General features: G+C 38.8%; 2 protein-coding genes across 4 annotated transcripts in view; both read left to right on the forward strand.

Moving 5' to 3' along the window:
* The window catches only part of LOC135940284 (follistatin-related protein 5-like), a 149,921-nt gene that overhangs the window by 96,868 nt on the left and 31,638 nt on the right, over nt 1-21,415 (forward strand). The window lies entirely within an intron of this gene.
* On the forward strand, nt 10,600-12,901 carry LOC135934166 (uncharacterized). Its single transcript, XM_065475717.1, has 2 exons — nt 10,600-10,726; nt 10,838-12,901. Exons 1-2 carry the CDS (start codon nt 10,706-10,708, stop codon nt 11,330-11,332), a joined length of 516 nt encoding a protein of 171 aa, XP_065331789.1. The 5' UTR covers nt 10,600-10,705; the 3' UTR covers nt 11,333-12,901.

The following is a 21,415-nucleotide window of genomic DNA, read 5'->3' on the forward strand; positions in this document are numbered from 1 at the left end:
TAGTTCTTTTCTGTAAAATGCGCTGTTTCAGCATCAGCCCCTTGGTCAGACCTTAATAACACAACTTTAATTGCAAAACAAAAATTGAACGCAAAAGTATTACTTGCAGGGATTTTTTTAATTTCCTGGTGATTCAAAATTTTAAATGTTTTTGCTATCTACAAAACTATTAAGACGGATGAGTGCGGTTTTTAGATCCTTTGGCGTCGAAAATCATAGCTCCAAAGAAAAAATACTCAATTGTCTTAAATTCCTATCCCACCAATCTGAAATATAGTCCAACTTTTATAAACGTTAAATATTGAGCGATGAAATTAATATTTGCAAAAATAGCTAAAAACGGAACACTTTTTAGAACGCTACTTTTCGACCATAATAAAGAGTCTCTGTGAACAGCTTTCAACAAATTTGCTTTGCGGTAAGTGCCACTTTTACGGATGCCTTTCGGTCGAACGAAGCGAAAATCAATTTTTCACTCTAACACACTGTCTCATTTTTTATTGATTTCGGTGGATGAAACGTAAGGCGTCGGCTGGACAGTGCGTGCCCGGGAAAAAGCACAAAAGGAGCACGTATATGGAAGTAAATTCTGCGCTTTAGGAAAAAGTCTGGCACAAGCTGCCGGGCTCCATTATTAATCATAATCGCCCATTCAGGCCACCGACACACAAAAGGTGGAGTCTGCTCGTGTGTTTTATATTAGAGCGAGGCCCTTTCTTCCTTTTGGCTTCGCGACAGCGGCTCATCTTTGCGATTCGGAAGCCGAAATAGTCGTCGATGGTGGCCATATCGCACGGCTGATCGCTAAAATACAAAGCATGACTCAGCAGCCAGCCATGGAGCCAGGGAGCCTTTGCATATCTCACCATCCAAATCGATGCCAATGGATCCCGAGATGCAGCAGCTGCAGCAGCACTTTTTGCCTTTCAGCCTGCTGTTCTCGCTTGTCGCAATTTGTTCCGCCGACGAAGACGCTAAACTAGTTGCGAAAGTTTATCTCCGCTCGCGCGGCGAAATCCTCGCGGAATAATGGAGAGGCTCGTCGTGTGCGCTATGCACTTCACGACGAGCGGCAATAATGTATTCCGCTCTTTCCCTCATCAGGTTTGAACATGCAAATCGCTGCCTGCTTTTTTAATGGCACCAATCTCTCGCGAATTTTCCCGGTAACGCCAATCGCGAATCGATCGTCGGCTCTCGTTTCAAGTGCAGCAGTCTACGAACAAACGAGTTCATCACAAGTTTCTCAAACTGCCGGTAAAGTTGCTTCGCCCGTAATGAGGCGCGCTGGCCTATTGTGAGTAATTTCATATAGCTCGAGTCAGGAGAAATAACTCAGCTATGAAAGGGGAATGTATGGAACAAATTATTTCGTTGAAAAATGTATTCACATCTCTCATATTAATTGGTGTATATTCATATCAATTAATGAAGCGGAAATTACAGAGTTAAATATTAAAGACAAGCAATAATAAACAAGAATGCATATCAATATAAGGTTTGCTTCTAGGTAATAAATGAAGACGTGTACAAACAAATCAAAATGCAAGAACATCAACCAGAAATTTCATCGTTGAAGGAAAACTTTAACTACATATATGCATGTTACAGAAAGTTACCAATGACATCAATCATTAATTTTGTGTAAATGTGATGGTAGAAAAATAATAAACAGTTCATTTTTTAAATAGGAACAATCTGAAATGAAGTATTGCGTTCTCAGATGTTCGGAAAATTTAATTGATTGATGTCGTTGGAAAATTTAAGCAAAAACTGTTCTTCGAACCGTTTATTTTGTGCTGAAAATTTTTAAGCGGCTTTTTTCAGTCTGGAATTTAATCAGAAATCTTAAATGACGGTTTCCCAGTAATTTTAAACAAATTGCAAAGAAGGGAAGAGCAGCTATATGCATAAGTAAACATAGCCAGACAAGTTAGAGCTCCTTTTGAAAATAATTTTTGCAGCCATTCTGTTTACAGTTTCAATTTTACAGTGGAAAACGTGAAATGAATTCTACGCAGACCCAGCGGCATAAAAACGTGTGTGGGATAAGGAAAATTACGCTTCGTTTGATGTTTACTACGCTGTTTTCCTCAATTTTGAAAAATAAAATGCAAAGCAGGATTGCCTTCAAACATTATTTTATGAGTTTTCTTGCGTTGGCTTAACAAAATACAAACAGAGCTCTGTTTCATTTATCTAACGAACTCAAAAATTAATTTAGCATAAAAGCTCTTTTTACCCTTGAAATTCTGCCCATATTTTTATTTTTAAAAATAGGTTCGATCAGTGAAAGAAGTTTTCCCCCAACCTAACTTAAAGCTTTTCCGGCAAATCCCCTTTTCTGCAATTTCCTCCTCACCCGGTGCGAATTTTATTTTGCAAATTACGTCAGTGCGGCAGCAATTTCCGCGGAGCAGCCTGTCTAGCATAACCAGGTATTCTCCGGCCAATCAATAGACGAATAAATAAAGCTGGCTGGCTGGCTCTCACACACGCACACACGAGAGAATGGGAGATGGAGAACTTGGTGCTGCGGAGAGATATTGTGCACGCGCGGACGGTGAAGAGGCTGACAGCCGTGTAATGTATTACCTCTGCGTTTTGGACCACCGCACCGCCATAGAGAGAGGATATTTTTGCGAGCAGTGCTGCAGCAAAATACGCACTCGTCTCTCGTTAAAGAGAATGGCCGGCCAAGGAATTAAAACAGTTCACCTGATTCAAATGTATTTATTTTTTTATTATGAACATTTTACTGAGATTTATTCTTGATTTAAAAGATTGCGAAACCAGGTCAAATTTTCATTTGGAATCGTTTAAAGAAGTCTAACATCTTTATTTTTCGGATAGTTTCAGGCGGAAAGAGTCGTTAAAAAGTTTTACAGCCAAAATTTGACACAACCACGCATGGTCATGACCCGCATACATCGATATTATGTATCTTTTGACCGCTTTTGACAGATCGAAAGAGCAAACCCATATTTTTATGCATTTCGCCGCTCGAAAAGGGAAAAATCCATTCTGTTGCTTTCTATTGATAATTTTCGTTTTAACACCACTATTCACTGCGGTAATTATGGAGCCAGAACATTTAATAAGGCATCGGAAGCCCTATTTTGGGAAGCAGCTGCTCAGATTGCGCGGCCCCTGGATGAAAATATCGCCTTAAGTTCGAGCTGCTTGATAAGGGTTATTGTCGTGTGCTGCTTTTCCGTGAAACGCGTTGGCGGCACAGCTATTTTCAGCACTTTCAGCGAGAATGAGAGACACCTTATCGCTTTTTGTACCATACACATACATTATGAAAAGTTTAATTACGGGATCAAGCTGCACCAGACGTGGCTTGTTCTCAACAGATGTTCCATTTCCTATTTGACATTTGAGTTAATTGGGAAACATTTTCACTTCCATAAGAGACGCAACTGCATGGAGAAATGTTATTTCCTGTATAGATAATTTTCTACTAGCTTTAGAAAATAATCTGATGTTTTGTAGTTCATGAGAGGGGCTACGAGTTTTTGCAGTACATTTTACTTAAATGATATTAGTTAACGAGATTTGGATGATTTCATTGTGCCTTAAATTAAATTAAAATTAATAAATGTTTATGTCGAGACACAAAAAAGATATGGAAATCCTATCCCTATAGTTTTAATAACGACAAAAGAGGATAAATAGATTGGAATAGTTTCAATTCCAATCAACCAGGCCAATCCAATTTTTCCACTCGTATTGCCATAAGCTCTCCATGCAAAGCTGCATTAGCGGTATTGCATTTCGCATTATTTGAAATACGATATCCGATGTGAAGCAGCGTTAATTGATTTATTTTTAATGATTGCGCGCACAGCGTGTAGGCAACAGTTTATGCTACATGCACGGAGAGACGCATCAGCAATTCCGGTATGCAAGCTCGGTTATTATACGAGCTTATCAAAGTGAACGCTGACGAATACGGCACAGGGATATATCACGATAATGCACGAATCAATAAATTGCGAATGTTTGCGCACATATTAATTGCCAGAGTGTTATTTACTGGAAGCAAGCAGGCAGGCTCACTTTCCCGCTGGCGTCGCCACATTGGTTGAGTTTATCACCCTCAAAATAAACAAGCACTGGCCATTTATTTTGCATACAATGCCATTAGTCAGGCAGCTAGTTGGGCAAGAAACGGCCGAAACGCAGCCCACGCCCTGAAATTTGCGTGCAAATGCAAATCACGCCGCTTGATTAAACCCAGTTTGCCCGCCGAATTATGGTAGAATAAACATATTTCTGGCGCGTGGGCTAATTTAAAAATTGCTTGCGTTAGCTAGAGAACATTGAATATTAATTAAAAGAAACACAGGGTAAACTCTTCTTCGGTGAAAAATTTAATATTATTATTTTCAAAGGATTTGAACAGAAAAATTTCCAGGTTGCCGTTTTTATTTCTGAGAAAATTTGATTCAAAGTTTGCAAGTTAATCAGTCGTGAAAACGTTTTATTGAAAATGCGAGCCAAAAATTTCATTGATTGCACTTGAGGGAGTGTTCCAATCGTATTTTACCGGAATTTTTGCTACCCTTGATAACTACCGAAATCACCATTTCATCATTGGGGCTCTCTGAACACATTTTAATTGTTTTTTAAACTGCAGGCCACACAAATTTTGAAAACCCCCTCAAAATTTCACCGTAAAACTTATCTTTGTACTCATGCAAATATTGTAGCCGCTAAATTTTGAGTCTTAAACAGATTAAAAAAACCTCTGCGTGCCATGTTGATTCGTCTTGACATTCCCAAATTAACTGGATGATTTAGAACGTGTATTTTATAACATTTCCCGCAAAACTTGCAAGACTGAAGTTACGATAATAACATAGTTTCTCAAATAACTGGGATTTTTTCTCGAGATAGGCCAAAACTGTCCCATTCGAATGAAAATCTCGAAACTTTGGTCCTTTCAACGAAGGAGAAATTTAAGTACTCACAACAGCAAAATATGTGAAGCATTTTCGCACTAAAACAACTGTGAGAAGAGCGTAAAAACACTCGTTTGCCGAGTAGATTGCGCAGCGTCGCTGGAACTTGTTATGACGACATTAATTTCCGAGCCCAAGATCCCGTCTGGCAAAAGCTAGACGCCGTGCCGCGTCCGTGCCTTCAGAACAAACATATAAAAAAAGGAAGCAGGCCCGTCTGTTTGGTAATTGCAAGGCGAGAGCTGAGAAAATCCAGCACGCCGGCTAGAAAAGACCAGGCGAGAAAGAGAACCTTAGTTTAAAGCCGGGCTGCACGGCAATGCGCGCGTGGCCGTTTAGTTCCGAGCGGTCTCTTAATTTGGTGCCTTAATCTCGTGATGGCGCCGGAACACATCTCGCACACTCAGATTGCAATAAGAAGCCGGCAGAGAGGCAACCAACTTTTTTATTACTTGCGAGCCGAGGGATCTCGTGATAAATGAGAAGGCCGCCGCGTTTATGTTTCATATATAAGTTGGACGATTTTTTCACATCACTTGTGCCGTCGGCTCGGGCCAACTAAAACTATTAGGCTCGCATTTGTCCCCCCGCTCGCATAAAAATGTTGGGCACGATCTCGTATTTCTTACATCTCTCATGATTCATTTCGGTCGGTTGGTCGGTCGGCAAAGTCGGCGCTGGGTAATCCTGTTTTCCGGGCCTGTCCCGCCCAAGATAACGTGTCTCTGCTATCTAGATTTTTATCTTGAGTCGCTCCATTTCTGCGTCGCACACATATATTTAAGACGGTTTGTTTTGACAGCAAAAGTCCACTCTGCCGGCACACCAGTTCGCGCGGTCTCCAAGTCATTCTGCGGATGGAAGCGGCTGTTGTGGTCTTTTGGCCAAATCGGCTTTCCGCAGTCGGAAAGTGCACTTTTGACAACATCTACGGAGCTGGAAAGAGGAAACTATTTGACAGTGAGTTCAAGCTGGAACTCGTGGCAGCAATGGCCTGGAAAATATCGAAAAGTCTAAGTCTTGACAACTTTAAACTAGAATATCAAATTATTTTAAACAATATTGATATCTATGTTAAGCCCCGGAAAACCCTTGTTACCAATGCATAACCCAATATCTAAAAGGATTCAGTTAAAGCTGACTTTTTTAAAAGTGGCTGCAAAAGTTACCATATTACTTTTCAAATTGTGAGGTCTGTCTCCCATAATTATTGAAATGTATTTTAACATCAAAGCGTTTCCCCAAAAATAGTCATGCGATGCATAAATCTCGACGAGAAGAATCAAAATTTTCAAAGAAAATTTGGGGTCAAATGTTATACATTTTGAATTATTTGAATTATGATGATCCTTGCATTATGTAGAGCAACAGAATTAACGTTATTAATGACGTAAATTATTATTAACATTAATTTTCTTTTTAAATTTTTACCTCTGAATTTATTTTTCTAGTTATTAAACGTTTATATTTTTAAATATAACAAATTTTAAAGTTATAATTTTATTGTTTTTAAACATTTAAAATTAATTTTTATTGGAATAGGTTTAAAGTGATATAAAACACAAATAATGGTAACAATATTTCGTAATTTATTTAAATATTTAGGGAAAATGTTATACCTTTTGAGTAATCAGAAAATGGAATAATGGATCTGGGATGTAAGTGGTTTATGGATCTCGGAACATCATCTACTAGTTGATCATTTCATACTATTTATTTATCTACTGCTCCAGGCTCTCACTAATATATAAATTTAATGCAAAAATACAAAATATACTTTCGACTAAATTGAAAATATTGTAGTTTTTCTCTTTTTTATTTTAATGTGATAATTCTGCTATACATAAAAATTAATTTATTAAAACAGGCCAAGCAGTTTTTCTCCCATACATTCATACATTGTCACTGTCCAATCCAGAAAAATAATCAGTAAAAATAGGCAACTCAAAAGATGGAAAGAAAGCGGTTCAAGAACTATATAGGAACTTTTCTTTGAGCCATTATTGCAATAATCCAATACATTAAAATTTATCAGCTTGAATAAAAATAGTGGAATTTTCTAGAAGTTACAAAAAGGCATAATACATTATGTATTATGTGTTCCGGGCAGGTCAATTTTAATCTAGAAAAATAATTTGAACAACACACGTAATTTCAAGTTTTAAAATATCTCAATTCAACATTTTTATAACTGCTTTGTAAACCTTCAAAATTTCAACGAAACCGATGGACTTGAACAGCCTTGGTTTCCACCAAAATGACAGCGCAAAAGAGCCTCTCTATACTATTTACGGGAAAGGCTTTATATTTCAGTGCTGAAAATCCATTTTTTTTCAGAGCGTCTGCTTAACAAAACCTTTTTGTGCTAAACACAAGTGGATGAAAACAGGCGGTGAAAGCTAACAAAAAATTCATTTTTCTTTAATAATTCCGTGGCTAAGTCGTGAGCGTGCACGCATCAAAAACAAAATAGAGTGAGAGAGTGGAGCGCGTTGGGTTTTTTTTTCACTGGCATACCTAATTTTGCTCGGACCAAATTTTCTCTCTGTGTGTTTTTGCCGTGAAAAAACGCTGCTGGACCTCGCATATACAACACTGCAGCGTGGAGAGTGAAAATTCAGATACAGAACACAAAGGATCCGCGAGCATAAAAAGGAAGGCAGCGTTATTTACCTCGGCCGCGCTCCTAGTTCATTTAAATATGAATCCACGTAAATCAAACCGATATGTTGGTGCATGAACACAAAGCGAATTTCATTAGAAACAGAGTGTCTCTCGCTCTCGGCAGGCAGTGCAGATTTGCAGCGCACAAAAGCCTCGCCACCACGCGCACATATTCAACACACTCATGCCGTTTTAATAATTTACTTTCGCGTGTGTTGCCTCCAGTAGCAGCAGCAGCCAACGCGCAAAATATGTATTAACAGCGACAAAAACACTCGCGTCGCCATGAATATTTAATTTCGCCTTGCACATGGTGTAAATAAATTATTTGTCGGCAGTCGTGACAGAGTCTAATTCAAAAACTTGCTGCGCTCGCCGCATGCTGCAATAAATTCCGAGCGTAACAACTTCGCCCTCCATGTGCATTCTCTTGAAATGGAAATGCGAGTGCGCCAAGGAAAGAAAAAGGAGGGCAAGTATTCAAGCTAAGGAATTTGTGCTCTGATTCCAGACCTGTTTTAACAATCAGATAAGAGCTAGGAAAAAATACATTTTTTATTGTATGACGTATGATAGAGATTTTTTAGGAATTAAAGAGGATTGACGAGATGCTATACTGTTTAAATCGTATTGTCTTACCAGTTTTATTTTTAGGAGTAAATTCAATTGTGTATTCTTGTAATTGAGTAACAAAATAGTTTGCTAATCTAATGTATCCTTTTATCTGTTTCAGGTGAGTTCAATCTTGTTTTCTGAAGGATGCTGTGGGTTCTTGTAAGGTATGGAAACACTTTCTCAGCTTTAACGTGAAAAATTGATTTTTAAGCGATTTTAAGACGGAAATTTTGTGCGATTCCAAGTGTTAGTGAGTAAGATACAATACATTTGATCCTTTAAAATATTCCACTGCAGAATCCAGCTGCACATCTCTATGTATAGCCAAAGAAAGCAATTTCTTGTATCTATCTGTATAATAAATTGTGAAGGGCTTAAGGTGCAATCTCAATTTCTGCATCTCCACTTTCGATTTACGGCACTATTATTTGCTTTTGTTGCCTTGCAATTGATGGAGTAAAACATATAAACAGAAGTAAATAAGAAAAATTTACGAAAGATAGGTCGTAAAGCGTTTAATGGTGAATCGATATCAAAAAAGACTCTTGCTCGAGGGTCGAGTCGTAAAACAACACGACAGATATTTCTGGTCTCTATTCGAGCAAAACGGTTCTGGAACAGTTAAATTCAAATTTCGAAGAAAAATAAACGCTGTTTCATCCGATTTTCAGCACGAATTTTGAGCTTGCTTGTGAGAAAAACAACACATGAACACATGTGGAGGAATGCATAAAATAGAACGGACGCCTTGGGACTTCGTGTTGCGGTGTTGTATTGAAAACCGTTCCGTCTGTCAGTTATCCACTCGAAAAAATAATGATGCTCCCAACGGTGCAGAATCAAATGGGAGCAATGTGTACGTGTTCTCTTTCTTCACTGCTGAATAAGGATGAGACTCTGTATCTCTTTGATAAGAAATTGCTTTAGATAAAATTAACCGTTTTAGCGACATGATGTGGGATTCATTTATTCCGGTTCATGTAATGTGGTTACATGAACTCAAACGTCACGTAACGATGTACAAGGAAAATTTTATAGTTTGCGATTTGTTTAAAGAAACGTCAGATATTTTAGATGCTATGTTTATCATACACATAATTATGCAAAATATATCCTCAATGGGCTGTTCAATGGATATGTTTTTGCAGCAAAAAGATTTTTTTTCCGGTTTGTAATTTAATCTATAAAATTTCATGCTCTTCTTGCAATAATGTTTTTTCTGTGTATTTTGATATTAATTTCAGGCAAAATCGGATTCGAATTTAGTGAAGCGTAAATAATTTGGCAATCATGTATCCTTTTTATTTTAAGATGAGAGAACGTATAGAAAATCAATAAATAATGGCATGAACTCCCAATAATTGGTTCTGAGAAATATTTTCCAATATTTTCTTATTTAGAGGAAAGTGAGAGCCGTAGAGTCTAGACGAATCTTTTGTGCTTCCGATGTTTCAGATATATGTATCATGGAGTCTATAAATATTGCTCTCTAATTGCAAGTGCTCATGACGTCAATACGTAACAATATAAAAAATGTCACTTGACTTCCAACGCTGCCGCAGATTTTTACAGAGATGAAGAGTAGTTTGTATCCTCAAGCCACTTGAGCAGTAAAAGCTTTTAAGTGTTTCTGCAGAATCCATTTGTGCAAACTAGGATTCAGATCAAACATCAAATTAAATATATTGAGAGAAATGTTAATAATTATTGCTATATTGTGCAGGGCTTGGCTAAAATTCGGACAATTTTGTTTTGTTTTAATGTAACCGCAATTTTTCACAAATCCAAAACATGAAAAACAACTTATAAAATGATATAATTGATAACAGCACTTAAACCTAATATGTCAATTTTGTCTCAATTACTCACGCTTTTATTAAATTTAGAATTTTAATTGACCATTAACAGCCCCTTGAAAGTTTTAAAGCTTAGATTTTAAGTAGCTATAAGACAAAAATAAACACAAAGCATTGAATGCTTACCACTTTTAAAAATGAATTTGTACCTTCAAATTTTCTTGATTGTAAGCTGCAGTTTTACTTTTTGTATGGAGTTTTTCGTGGAGATTGGTACAAAAATAAAAATCTTTCTAACAATAGAGTGCTCTTGCTGTGCTCTCCGAAAAACCAGACAGGCAAAACTGCAAAGCCTGATTTATAAATATTGTATTTTTCAATCAAGTTCACCATGCCCTAATTTTTGAAATACTCTTAAAATATTTATTCTATAAAAACATGATCAATAACGAAACGTGCGCTTGCCACATTTTTGCCCGGCAGAACACAATATAATCGAGGAAACATCAGCAAACCTCGCCTTTTCCATATAGACCTTGCCACGGCCTACAAAATCGAGGCTTCGTCCGCTCAGCGGTGAGCGTGCGGCTGCAAAACAGCGCATAATAGCGCCGTGTTTGCTGCCGGCCAGAGCGGTGCGCGTTCGGGAATGAACCAGCTATGAAAATAAGTATCCGCGCTGTAAGTTCATTAAGTATTCCTCACTCGCGGGCCGCGCTTTTTGCCTACAAAATTTAATCCGCTTAGCCCTCCGAATCGGATCAAATAATTCAGAGGTGCACTTCCACGCAGGTCGCCTTTGGGAAGGTATCAATGGCCCTGTTTTGCTTTTGCCTCGCCACGAACGAACGTCCGGCGGGCTTCGTCGGCAGCAGTGGACTTCTTAACGGGCTTCTCGGAACGAGACGCAACGGGCAAAGCGTGCAAAGTGGCCTCAACAAGGCCAGCGGCATCCTCGGCGGCATAGCCGACCTTTTCGGCCGCAGACTGGTCCAGGCGGGCATCAACCGGATCTTTGGTAGGACGAGAAACGCCAGACTGGTGGACGAGAAGGTCGACCCAAACGCAAAGACCGATCCCCAGCAGAAGAATAAGAAGAAGCGGCGGAGGAAACCCGGCCAGAAGCCGAAGGACGTCGAGTATGTGAGCCCGGTGGAGAAGAACGTGTACGATTCTGGAACTGGACAGCAATGGGCCAATGACCCTGGAAGGCAGAAAGGAATTCTCACTCCGAATAAGAAATTCAACCCGAAACCTGACTATGCTGATTACGAATATTACAAATAATTTTAATTAAAGTTTGATTAATCTGATACAAATAATGGCGTTGATGAAAATTGGAAAATGTAAAAATGGGAAACAGGAAACTACGTTGACGTCAGTCAATCCGACATTAAAATCAAACTTACGAGTTTATTGGCGAAGACAAAACATCTTTGTTATGGATTATTTTCTCTCTTACTTAAATATTTTAATGCCTAGTGAAGTGATTGAACGTGAAAGCGTAATTTTCTAAATTTTAAAATAGAAGGTGATGTGTCATATATTAAGGCTAGGACTATAGGAATTTTTATCTATTTTACGTCTGTTTCGAGACAGGTTTGGAGCCAATTTATACTGATATTCCAAAATTTTTCCAACGATTTTCTTGCCATTAGACACAATTTCAAAAGATCGAAAAATGTCGAGGCTAAAATCACATTGTTTCATATTGCTGAGTTTTGGAGAAAATGAATCACAATTTACAATCTTGCATGGTCTGAAATTTTTTCCAAGCTCTTGAAAGTAGAATAGAAAATTATTTACCGAAAGTAATTATTTTTAATATTTTGTATAAACATAGCGTAAAACTTGCTGATCAAACTCACTTTAAACATCGGTTTCCAATAACAAAAATAAAAAATACTTCAAGACATCAATAAACAACAAGAAAACATTGATCTGTAGCCCAAATTTTTAAATTGCGTCATAAAACTAAAAACAATATGTTTAGAATTTTTTTAAACATAATATTTAAGGTGAAAATATGCAGTTCAGTTCATTTTGCATGTTTTGAGATTGTTTGCCAGTTTTCAAGAGTGATTTGGACGAATTTTCGTGATTTTATATGGTTGAAAGTGTGGTTAAAAATCTTAAGATTGCGTGATTCATGCTCATATAAATACGCGTACAAAAAAGCCGGTTTGTCTTACATTCATCTATTGGAAGCTTCAATCACAAAGGACTGACGCAAATGTCCAATTCCAAGCCAATTTTGTTTCATTCTCTCCAAGAATTTCAATTTGTTGGCTCTGAAATCGCAGCCGAGGGCGAATGCGATCTCAGCAAGTGCTTTGTGCCTGTGGAATTCACATTAAAGCAAATCTGGAGTTGTACGATAAGAGCGATGTGTTTGAGTTTGCACGTTTGGTTTGAGCAGAGCGGCCCTGGCGATGGGTTAATTAAGTTGAAAGGCGGATTGCAGCACAAAAGCTGGCACGTATGAGTGGAGAAATTGCGCGCAGCCCAAAATGGCAAAGCAGCAGCCTCCGTCGCTGCCGCGCCCGCGTTTGATAATGTGGCGAGAGCGGGCGAGTCCCCGCGCCGTTTTCATTTCCGGAGAACGCCATGGGAAATCAATGTTGGCCTTGTTTCGCATTTCGCCGTGCGTGGATTCATCGCTCTGCCTGTTGCTAAGTTCGTATAAGGGTGCCGAATTCAGGCGAATTTTCCAAAATGTGCCTGCCAGCTCTGGCTAAACTTTCATCTCCAACATACCAAATCATCATCAAAGCTTGCTTTTTGATCTCTCTTCGACGCTCGTTTGATGTTACGTCTCTTTGGCTAATAAGGAAATTTTCATTCTGCGTATCCTCAACGTATTTCAATCACAAGCTTATACCATTTTTTATTTCATTAGATGTGTCTTTCTGTAAAATTGCTTATTAGCAGGGCAGTTAAATCTCTAAAACTAGAGTATAATTTTGGCTGTGATTTTTTTACAAAACCAATAAATAGGAACGATCCATGAAATTCTGAGTCTGGAGGTGCCAAAAGCGTCTAAAAAGTCTACACCCGTTTAAATTGGCTACAAATTCATTCAAGAGGTGAACAAATATTTTGATTTTGATTTTTCCGCCTCTTTTTTATATATTTGCTGTCAGAAAATTTCGTTTGCCAAATTATATTTGATGTAAAATTAAATTTTTATTTACACGGTGAAAACCCCAAATGTTTCTACACTGCGTTGAATTTCCCGAAAATTATGTCAGATTTTAATTTAAAGAATAAAATAACGCTATCAAAAGGGCATCATTTTGTTGTATTTTTGAAAAGCGTCTTAATTAAAAAAAACGACAGTCCGTAGAAGGAAAAAATGAACAAAAAATATTTCCTGCTTCTAATTACCAAACAGACGACGGTGGCGACTCAATTTGCTCGTCTGTCGCATTAACATAAACATGAACTAAAAAAGTGGTGAACGCAAATTCTGAGTAATTATCATTTCCACTCGTTTTCATATTTATACCGTCAACATATTGCACAAGACAACTGGCAAAGTTTGGTACCGCTCGCGCGCGTCTTGTGCGAACTCGTTTTCCGCCAACGCCAGAATATGTACACATAAAAAGGAAAAAGAACGCGCTGAAAAGTTTCCCCAGCAATGACAAAGTGACGCACGCAGCAAAAGAAAAAGCTCTCTCGCTCGCTCTTATTTAGTGCTGCCACGTGTATCACTTTTGTAGCGAATTTCTCGCTCATCAAACTTTTCAAATAGGCCATTTTCGCCTCCTTCGCAGCTTCCGCAACATCTGCCTTCCAGGCGTTTTGTGCGACACGCGAATTTTCTTGAAAGCAAACAGGACGGAACCGCGAATTGATTTCAATCTTCGCGTAGTTTATTTGCGCTTAAGATCAACTTCTGATTCCTCTGGAGTCAGATTGAGCAGTATTAAAACTACATTTTTACATGATTCAACTGAATAATTTGAAGATAATGAACTATAAAGCTGTAAATTGGTTTTTGTAGGAAGGATTCGATGACCAGATACTGTTTTAAGAGAAAAATAATTGGCTTTAGCCAAATTAGTATTGACGGATTTTTAGTGTCATCTGTAACGTAATTCTCACGTACTTGAGACTCTAAATGTCATTTTATTTTGAATATATTCAACATTTTTGTAAGCATTCTTTTAGAAGAAATCATTCAAACGATTTTTTACGACAAAATTGCATTTTTTTAATAAAAAAATTAATTTGACAAATCTCAATTTTTAGCTCGAATTTCTGACAAAAAGTATGCCAGAGTTTCTCAATTGAATATGAAATCCTTCCCATTTTCAAACTATTGAAGGAAGATCAGATCAGGTATTATATTTTTCTAACCTTTCTGAGTTTGTGTTGAATGTATTTTTTGTAAGGGCTTTTTTTAGAAAGAAATATGTTTCTTTACTAATGTTGTGACGTTGTGACACTCTCTGGCCTGCTACTGAAGAAGAGCGAAGAAAAGGCCCGCTGCTTTGGGTGAGGCAAGACGGGCCACAGAGCAAGAAACTGCCGCAACAACTAACAATAAGTATAAAAATCCTGTAGTTGAAGAAGGAAATTTACCATTTGATATACAAGCCAGGAAGGGAAACTTAAAAATTGTGCAAAGAGATCAATAACAGTGAATCAATTGGAGGACTAGTTTTTAGTGCAAAGTTGGCAACTTTCCGCGCTCTCCCGCGTGAACGGATTTTGGAATGTTAACTTCAATTTATCATTGAAGAATATCAATAGAGATTAAAAACTTCTCTGTATAACGGATATTTAGACGGCTGAGAGTATGATTCAACTGGTTTATAAAATGTCATGATTTGTGCCGTTTTAATAGTTTTGTAACGACTGAAAGAAACATTTACCATCTAAAATTTATATCCCTATTACGCATGTAAGAAAAATTTCATGTTTAGAAAACCTTAAAGGAAAAATTTATCATAGTCTTCGCATTTTATTAACTTTTCCAGTTAATATTTACACTTACTCTGTAAATTGTAAGGAGCAAAAATAAAATGCGACGAGCACTAGTAAAGCGGTCGGGAGCAATTTGCTTGAAAGCGACGGAAAATGGGAACTCACCTTTGCACATTGTGCTCAGCCACTATATCTAATTACGCACCGGCTTTTTGTGCTGCTATACTACATTCTAGGAAAAGAGAGAAAAAGAATAAAAGCGTAGAGCAATAGGCCAAGGGGGTCTTTTGAACGCAAAGGGTGTGAGCGCACACCACCAAATGCAATTTGCTTCAAACTTTCTCCAACGCCGCTTTTTCCACGGCCACCGGCGGGCGAAATCGCACGCACTACTCTTTTGCGCGCGCGGTCAAAACCAAACAAAGGATATTTTCACGCCCCGGGGCTGATCTATATATGTTTTTCTTTTGCTGTGAAAGAGGGAAGCAGAGAAGATAGCTCCCCTGAGTGCAACACACTGTCTGCGCGAGGCGAGTGGATCGTAATCTGCTGCAAAATGGCATAAATCTGCCAACTCATTGTTCCCGGCGTTATTGTGTCCTGTTTCTGACATTTGCGAGATAATGATAAGTCACGAGGAAGATCATTGATAAAAAGCTGTATGTCTCTGATGTATTGATTTTTGCGTCCGCCGTCCGCAAACAAATGTTTTTTTGCATAAAGTAAACCTGCAGAGAAAAATCGTGGAAATCCATTCTACTTTAACTTGATATATACTCCATGACAATATGATGTATTTGTCCGTGCGGTTGCTCTAATTTCTGATAAAATCAGCTCTAAGGTTTTCATGATAATGTGAGGAATCGAAATCAAGCAAAAAATCACTGACGAACCGTTTAATTTCCGTCGTATCATCTAAAAAAATCACAGTTTTACTTACACTTTAATCAATTTCAAAGTTTTTGACAGTTTGGAATGTTTTTTTACACTAATTGTGATTTTAGAATTTTTCGGTCCCAAACTTTAATTCTAATTTGTGAAAATAACCCAGAAATTATCTCTACTGAATTTGTTCTCATGATTTCTGATGATTGGTGGAGTTTTACTAGACTTTCCCAACTCTCATGCTCGTAAATCCAGACATTAGGTGAGTCTCTTTGTCGAGCCATTTTATAAAAAGAAACCGAGGCGACGCGTCGTCGTCAATCGCAATCCGCAACCCGAGCTCTAGCTCTTTTTCCTCGGCGATGTGTGCCACACAGAGATCTTTTTTCCCCCGTATAAAGGGGAAGTCATCAAATCTTCGGCGGTGCCGTGGAAATGGAGTTAAAAGTACGTGCTTGTGCGTCTAATGAAGACGTCACCGCCACTATTTCGCGCCGCACCGCACCAACCCTCGAAGCACACACACACACAGACTCACACGCACCCTTTCTTCTTTGCTCGCCGGGGCAGGCGGCGTCTTCGTTTTTCCCTCCAACCCCCGACAGCAGATGATGGGGTGGCGTGGTGCTCGAGAGTGCTTCAAACTCGCACTTATTGAGGGATATTCCGCACCTTCACTCTCCACTGCTAATCCAGCGGCCTTTTTAAATTGGGCATCTGTTCGAATCGGGGTCACCGGAGCACGCATTCGATCCATACGCTTTCAAGAGACGTGTGGGGGATGGGGGGCGAGGAAGGGAAATTCGGGCAAAGTGCACTTTGGCGTGGCATCAATAATGGATTGCAAGGCGCAGGAAGAGGAGCACTTTTTAATTAGACTCGCGCGCGCAAATGTAAGTCAAACGTCAGGCGAAGGAGAACTTAATGTGCTGCCGGCATATTAATGTTTGCTGATTCGCAAGAGAGTAGCAGCTCCTCCGGTTCGTATTGACGCAAGCTTCTGCAAACACTGAGAGGAATAATAAATCTTGAGCAACCAGCTCGTGAAATTGAATTTATCTCACCAGAATTTTTTTATCCTGAACTCGGAAATTGGGAAATCAATAACATCTGGTAGGAATGAAGGTTTATGAACAGATTGGTATAAAAAATTTTGATTAACATCAACGTCACTTCCAGCCAGAGTTACATTTTACCATCGTGTGTAAGGAAAAAAGGTGTATTTTAGGAGAGAGCCAAAAATAAAGATGTTCTTGCTTTGGCTGCATGAGTAAAAATACATATTCCATTTCTAGGTGACACGTAGTTTGAAGGGTCCATTGATTTCAATGAAACTTGGTATATTCATTGCCTCGAGGAAGGTGATAAACAATAAGTATTTTATTTTTTTCGAAAGATCAAAAATTGCTAAACCTACAGGTGCACAAAAAACACTACTTGCTTTATTTTCGATTATATCTGTTTCCAGAAGTAAAACGGAACAATTTTAACGCCACTTGAAAGCTAATTGATTGGGCAACAAATCGGCATTAAGAATTTTAAGATCACTAAAATTTGACTGAAATCTTAAAATTTCTATCGAAGGCTCAAATATTATTCGACGCAGGTGCACACAAGAAATGTTTAAAATTAAATATTACGTTAAAAAAAGGATTTTCGATTTTAAAATATTTCAATCAAAAGCTTAAAAAACGCAATTTTCTTGGCCTTCTCAATTAGCTTTCAAGTGGAGTTTAAGATTGTTCCTTTTTCTAAAAAATCTGCGACTTTGTGCTGCAAGTTATGCAATTTTTGTGTTAAGATATTTCCATCAAAAGCTGTAAAAACGTGTTTTTTGGGCACCAAATTATAGATTCATTTTTAAATATTAGATTTTAGATCTGATTTCAAGCGGATATGACTATATACCAATTGTAATTTATTGTTAATGACTTTTATATGGAGATTCAAATTAATTTTCTAACCCTCGTCAGGGATCAGGGAATCTCCGGAGGTGGTTTTAGGGCTTTTTTAACTTCGCACGAAATTAGCGGTCTTCGTGTCGAAAAGAATTAAAAAGTTTTCTGCTTAAAAATCGTGCCAATATTTCACTCATGGGAAGTTTACTATTAACTTGTTTCGAGCGCGTGACTGGAAAAATTGTAGCATTACCCTCATTTTGTCAGTAAATTAGCCTTGATAGACATTTTTCACCTGGCCTGCATTGTCGACCGTAAAGCTGCGATGAAATGCAGTAAAACTCGTTTAAATACAATTTGAGCGCCCATTATTCATCACTCAGCATTCGCACACCGAGATTTATTTTGCGGCGAGGATTTCACGGCCCTGCCGGCGCTTGATGTGTACATAAACAACACCCGAAATTAGCCGGGAACAACGCGCGAGCGAGCGAGCGAGCGAGCGGGCTCAAAGTTAGTTGCTCCAACTCGTCGGCATGTAAATCTGGCTGCCGTTGCTGCCATTGACTTAGTCGCACACGATACACCTTGAGAAAATTAGCATCCCAACGAGCCCTTCTGCTCTCTCCGCGCGCGCGTGTAGCTCGAGACGACGTAGAAGCTAAATAAACTTTGCGTAAACTTAATAATATGAACCGGCTCGTCGTCGTCGTCTTCTTCAGCCTAATATAAATGGTATGTTTTGCTGCTAATGCAGAGCGCAAAGCGGAGCAAAAGTCTCTCTAGCAAGATAAATGGGCGGCTCAGGTGCCGTCGTCGCCAAGCCGAATTCCGCCACGGAAAGAGTTTCTGCAAGTTTGATCATGAAACTAGTATGTACAGTCGTGCCCTGCTTTTTACGGCGGATCCAACAGATTACCTGCTCCAAAGCTGCCCTCGAGACGCGAATCACCAACTCTCAGAATTTAATTTTTATGGGACAAACTTTGGTTCAGAATATGATCTCTCCGGAGCTTATGAAGCAAACCTGGAACAAAATAACTCAGGAACTTGTTTTCTTTGATTTGGAGTTGTTTTCGAGGAAAGAAAACTTCTTAACTGGGCCTGTTTGGAAGACTTGAGAGGAAAGGGTTATTTTTTCGAGGAAAATAAGGAAAGTTCGCCATATTTACGAAGAATTCAAGATAAGTCTACAGTGTGCAGATTTTGCATAACTGACGGTTAACTTCAAGATTTTGCAGTGAAGATATTTCCGTAAGTCTCAATTTTCTTTTAATTAGTTTCAAAGTGGCAAATCTCATGAACGATAGCGAACACCACTCGGAAAATTTCACACAATTTCACTCGTGGTGTAGAACTTCTTTTGAGAAGCTTTAAAAAATATTTTGAAAGACACAACAAACTTCGAGAAAATTACCAGTGTGACCTTTGATGTTCATTCAATCAGGCTGCTAGACGAGAGGAATCTAAGCACATATTTCACTTGAGCTTAATGTTTTTTTCAACAACAACAAAATATAAGAAAAATTAATGTTTTGCGTATGGTTGACTGATATTTTTTTTAAACAACGTTGCATTTGCTGCGAATGAATATCTTGGCCCTACTTTAATTTTCTCCTTTGAAGGATTTGTCGCAGAGAGGATGTGCGCGGCGAAAACGTTAACTTTTACTCTAATAAACTGCTCTTTTTAACCGATTGCAGTCCAAAATTTCTACCGAATACATTTAAACTAAAAATGATTTATTTTTCTTCTTTAAAACTGATTTTTTGTGAAATTAATTACGAATATATCGGGAAAGTGAAGGGAAAAGCTAAAATTGGATAGATATAGAGAGAGGGAAACGTCGTCTGAAATAGACACATAGTCACAACACTATGGGTGCTTTTGAAGGGCATCGAAGCGTTTTTGGTGCCGCTCGCGGCAGTACTAATTACGTTGGCGAGGCAAGCTTGTTTGCGAGCAGTCATGCGAGTGCTTTCATTTCGCCGTTTGTTGCTAATGAAGCGTCCAGAAGGGTGCTCTCAAGATCGATGCAAACGAGGTAGGATCTATCTGACACGAGAGCCAAGGCGAGCGGCGTATCAAAATTAATTTAGCATCCAGAGCAGCGGCGGAAAGGTCATAAATTGGAGATTCACCCCCTGCTCTCGCTCTCTTGAACCTATCCGCCGAAGAGCAGATGCATTGTGCTCGGTGTGTGGCTAACTTTATTAAACGGACTCACACACACAGCCCCTTTCGGCCATTTTCACCGACACGTGCACAAGGATCAGAGGACAAACGGACGGGGGCACACATGATCTTGTGAGAGTGCTCGGCACCCCAACCCATTTGCTTAATTGAACGCCACCTCGTTGAGTGATGATGGAGGACGCGATAGCCGAAAAAGTCAGTCTGATGCCAAACCACTTTGAATTTATCAAGCATTTCATTTTAAATTTCGATAATAATTTGCAGAGAAAAAATTGTTAGGGAGGCAGTCGACGATATATCCTAGAAAGCTTCCAATGATTTGGGAGCATGGAATTAATGTAATTCAATGCTGTCTCTGTAGATTTTTTTAATGTTATTATACAAATTCTTAAAGGGTGAATAAATATTAAAAAACAATTTGGGGAAAATTTAATTTCAAAAAATGACTCGTGACAATTTTTTTAGAACAAAAATTTTAAGATATGCGCAGTACTTCACGCCTTTTTGGTCAAAATTAAACGATCGTCAATCGAACGCCACGAGAGAAAAACAACAATTTTTAGGAGCAAAAGGGACATAAATTTGTTATAAAATAAATCATTGTATATTGCTACAGTTTTGCAGTCTTTCAAATTGAAGATTATTTCAAACTGTCTTATATATTATAAAAATCTCTTTCAAAGTGATTTATCATAAAGATAACATGAACCAGCCCGTTGGCTCGCATTGTTAAGGCACTCTCAGGAGTGTCAAAGCAATGTGAGGTATTTGAGCAGTTCGGAGATCTAATACTGGCTACCCAATGTCAGAGATGGCAAAAATTGGTTAGTTTAGTGACTCGAAATGCTCAAATTGCTCAACGGGCTGCTTAACTCTCGCTACTTGCTGGTTTGCAACTTTCCAGCATGCGTGATCTGGCTTCACGGTATGAATATCTAGCGTTTCAATGCAGTCCTCGGTGCGGAGGCAAGTGGCCCTTGAGTGGGCTGGGTCCCTGTGCGGCCTGGTGCGCCCATGTTATCCGTTCGCGGTGTTATTGGGACCCGGGTTTCAGCATTCGTGCTAGTGCAGTGCGCGCCCTTCCCGGTCCTCCGGTCCTTGGACAGGGATAAAATGAGCAAAAAAAAAAGAGTTTTCAACAAGAATTTTATCTAAATAAAGTTTATGTTCTTTGCGTCCAAATCGTGGGAGTTGCCATGGCAAAGGCGGATTCATATATTTCTCTTGAGTTTGCCGAGCAATACGAACTGCTTTTTTAGAATTGTAATGTGGAACTGTGCTCATACGTGCGGAAATTTTTAATAACCCGCTTGCATGATGTCGGCGCGCCACCCTTAGTGTGTGTTTGTTAGCAAGCAGTCGCACAACCAACAAGTGAAAATTTCCTACAGCAAGATGCAGACTCGGCTCGCAAGCGCGTTAATGACTTGGGCTCGCAGTAAAACATAAAAAGCTG

Source organism: Cloeon dipterum, chromosome 1, assembly GCF_949628265.1.
Source record: "Cloeon dipterum chromosome 1, ieCloDipt1.1, whole genome shotgun sequence".
In the NCBI taxonomy this organism is placed as follows: Eukaryota; Metazoa; Arthropoda; class Insecta; order Ephemeroptera; family Baetidae; genus Cloeon; species Cloeon dipterum.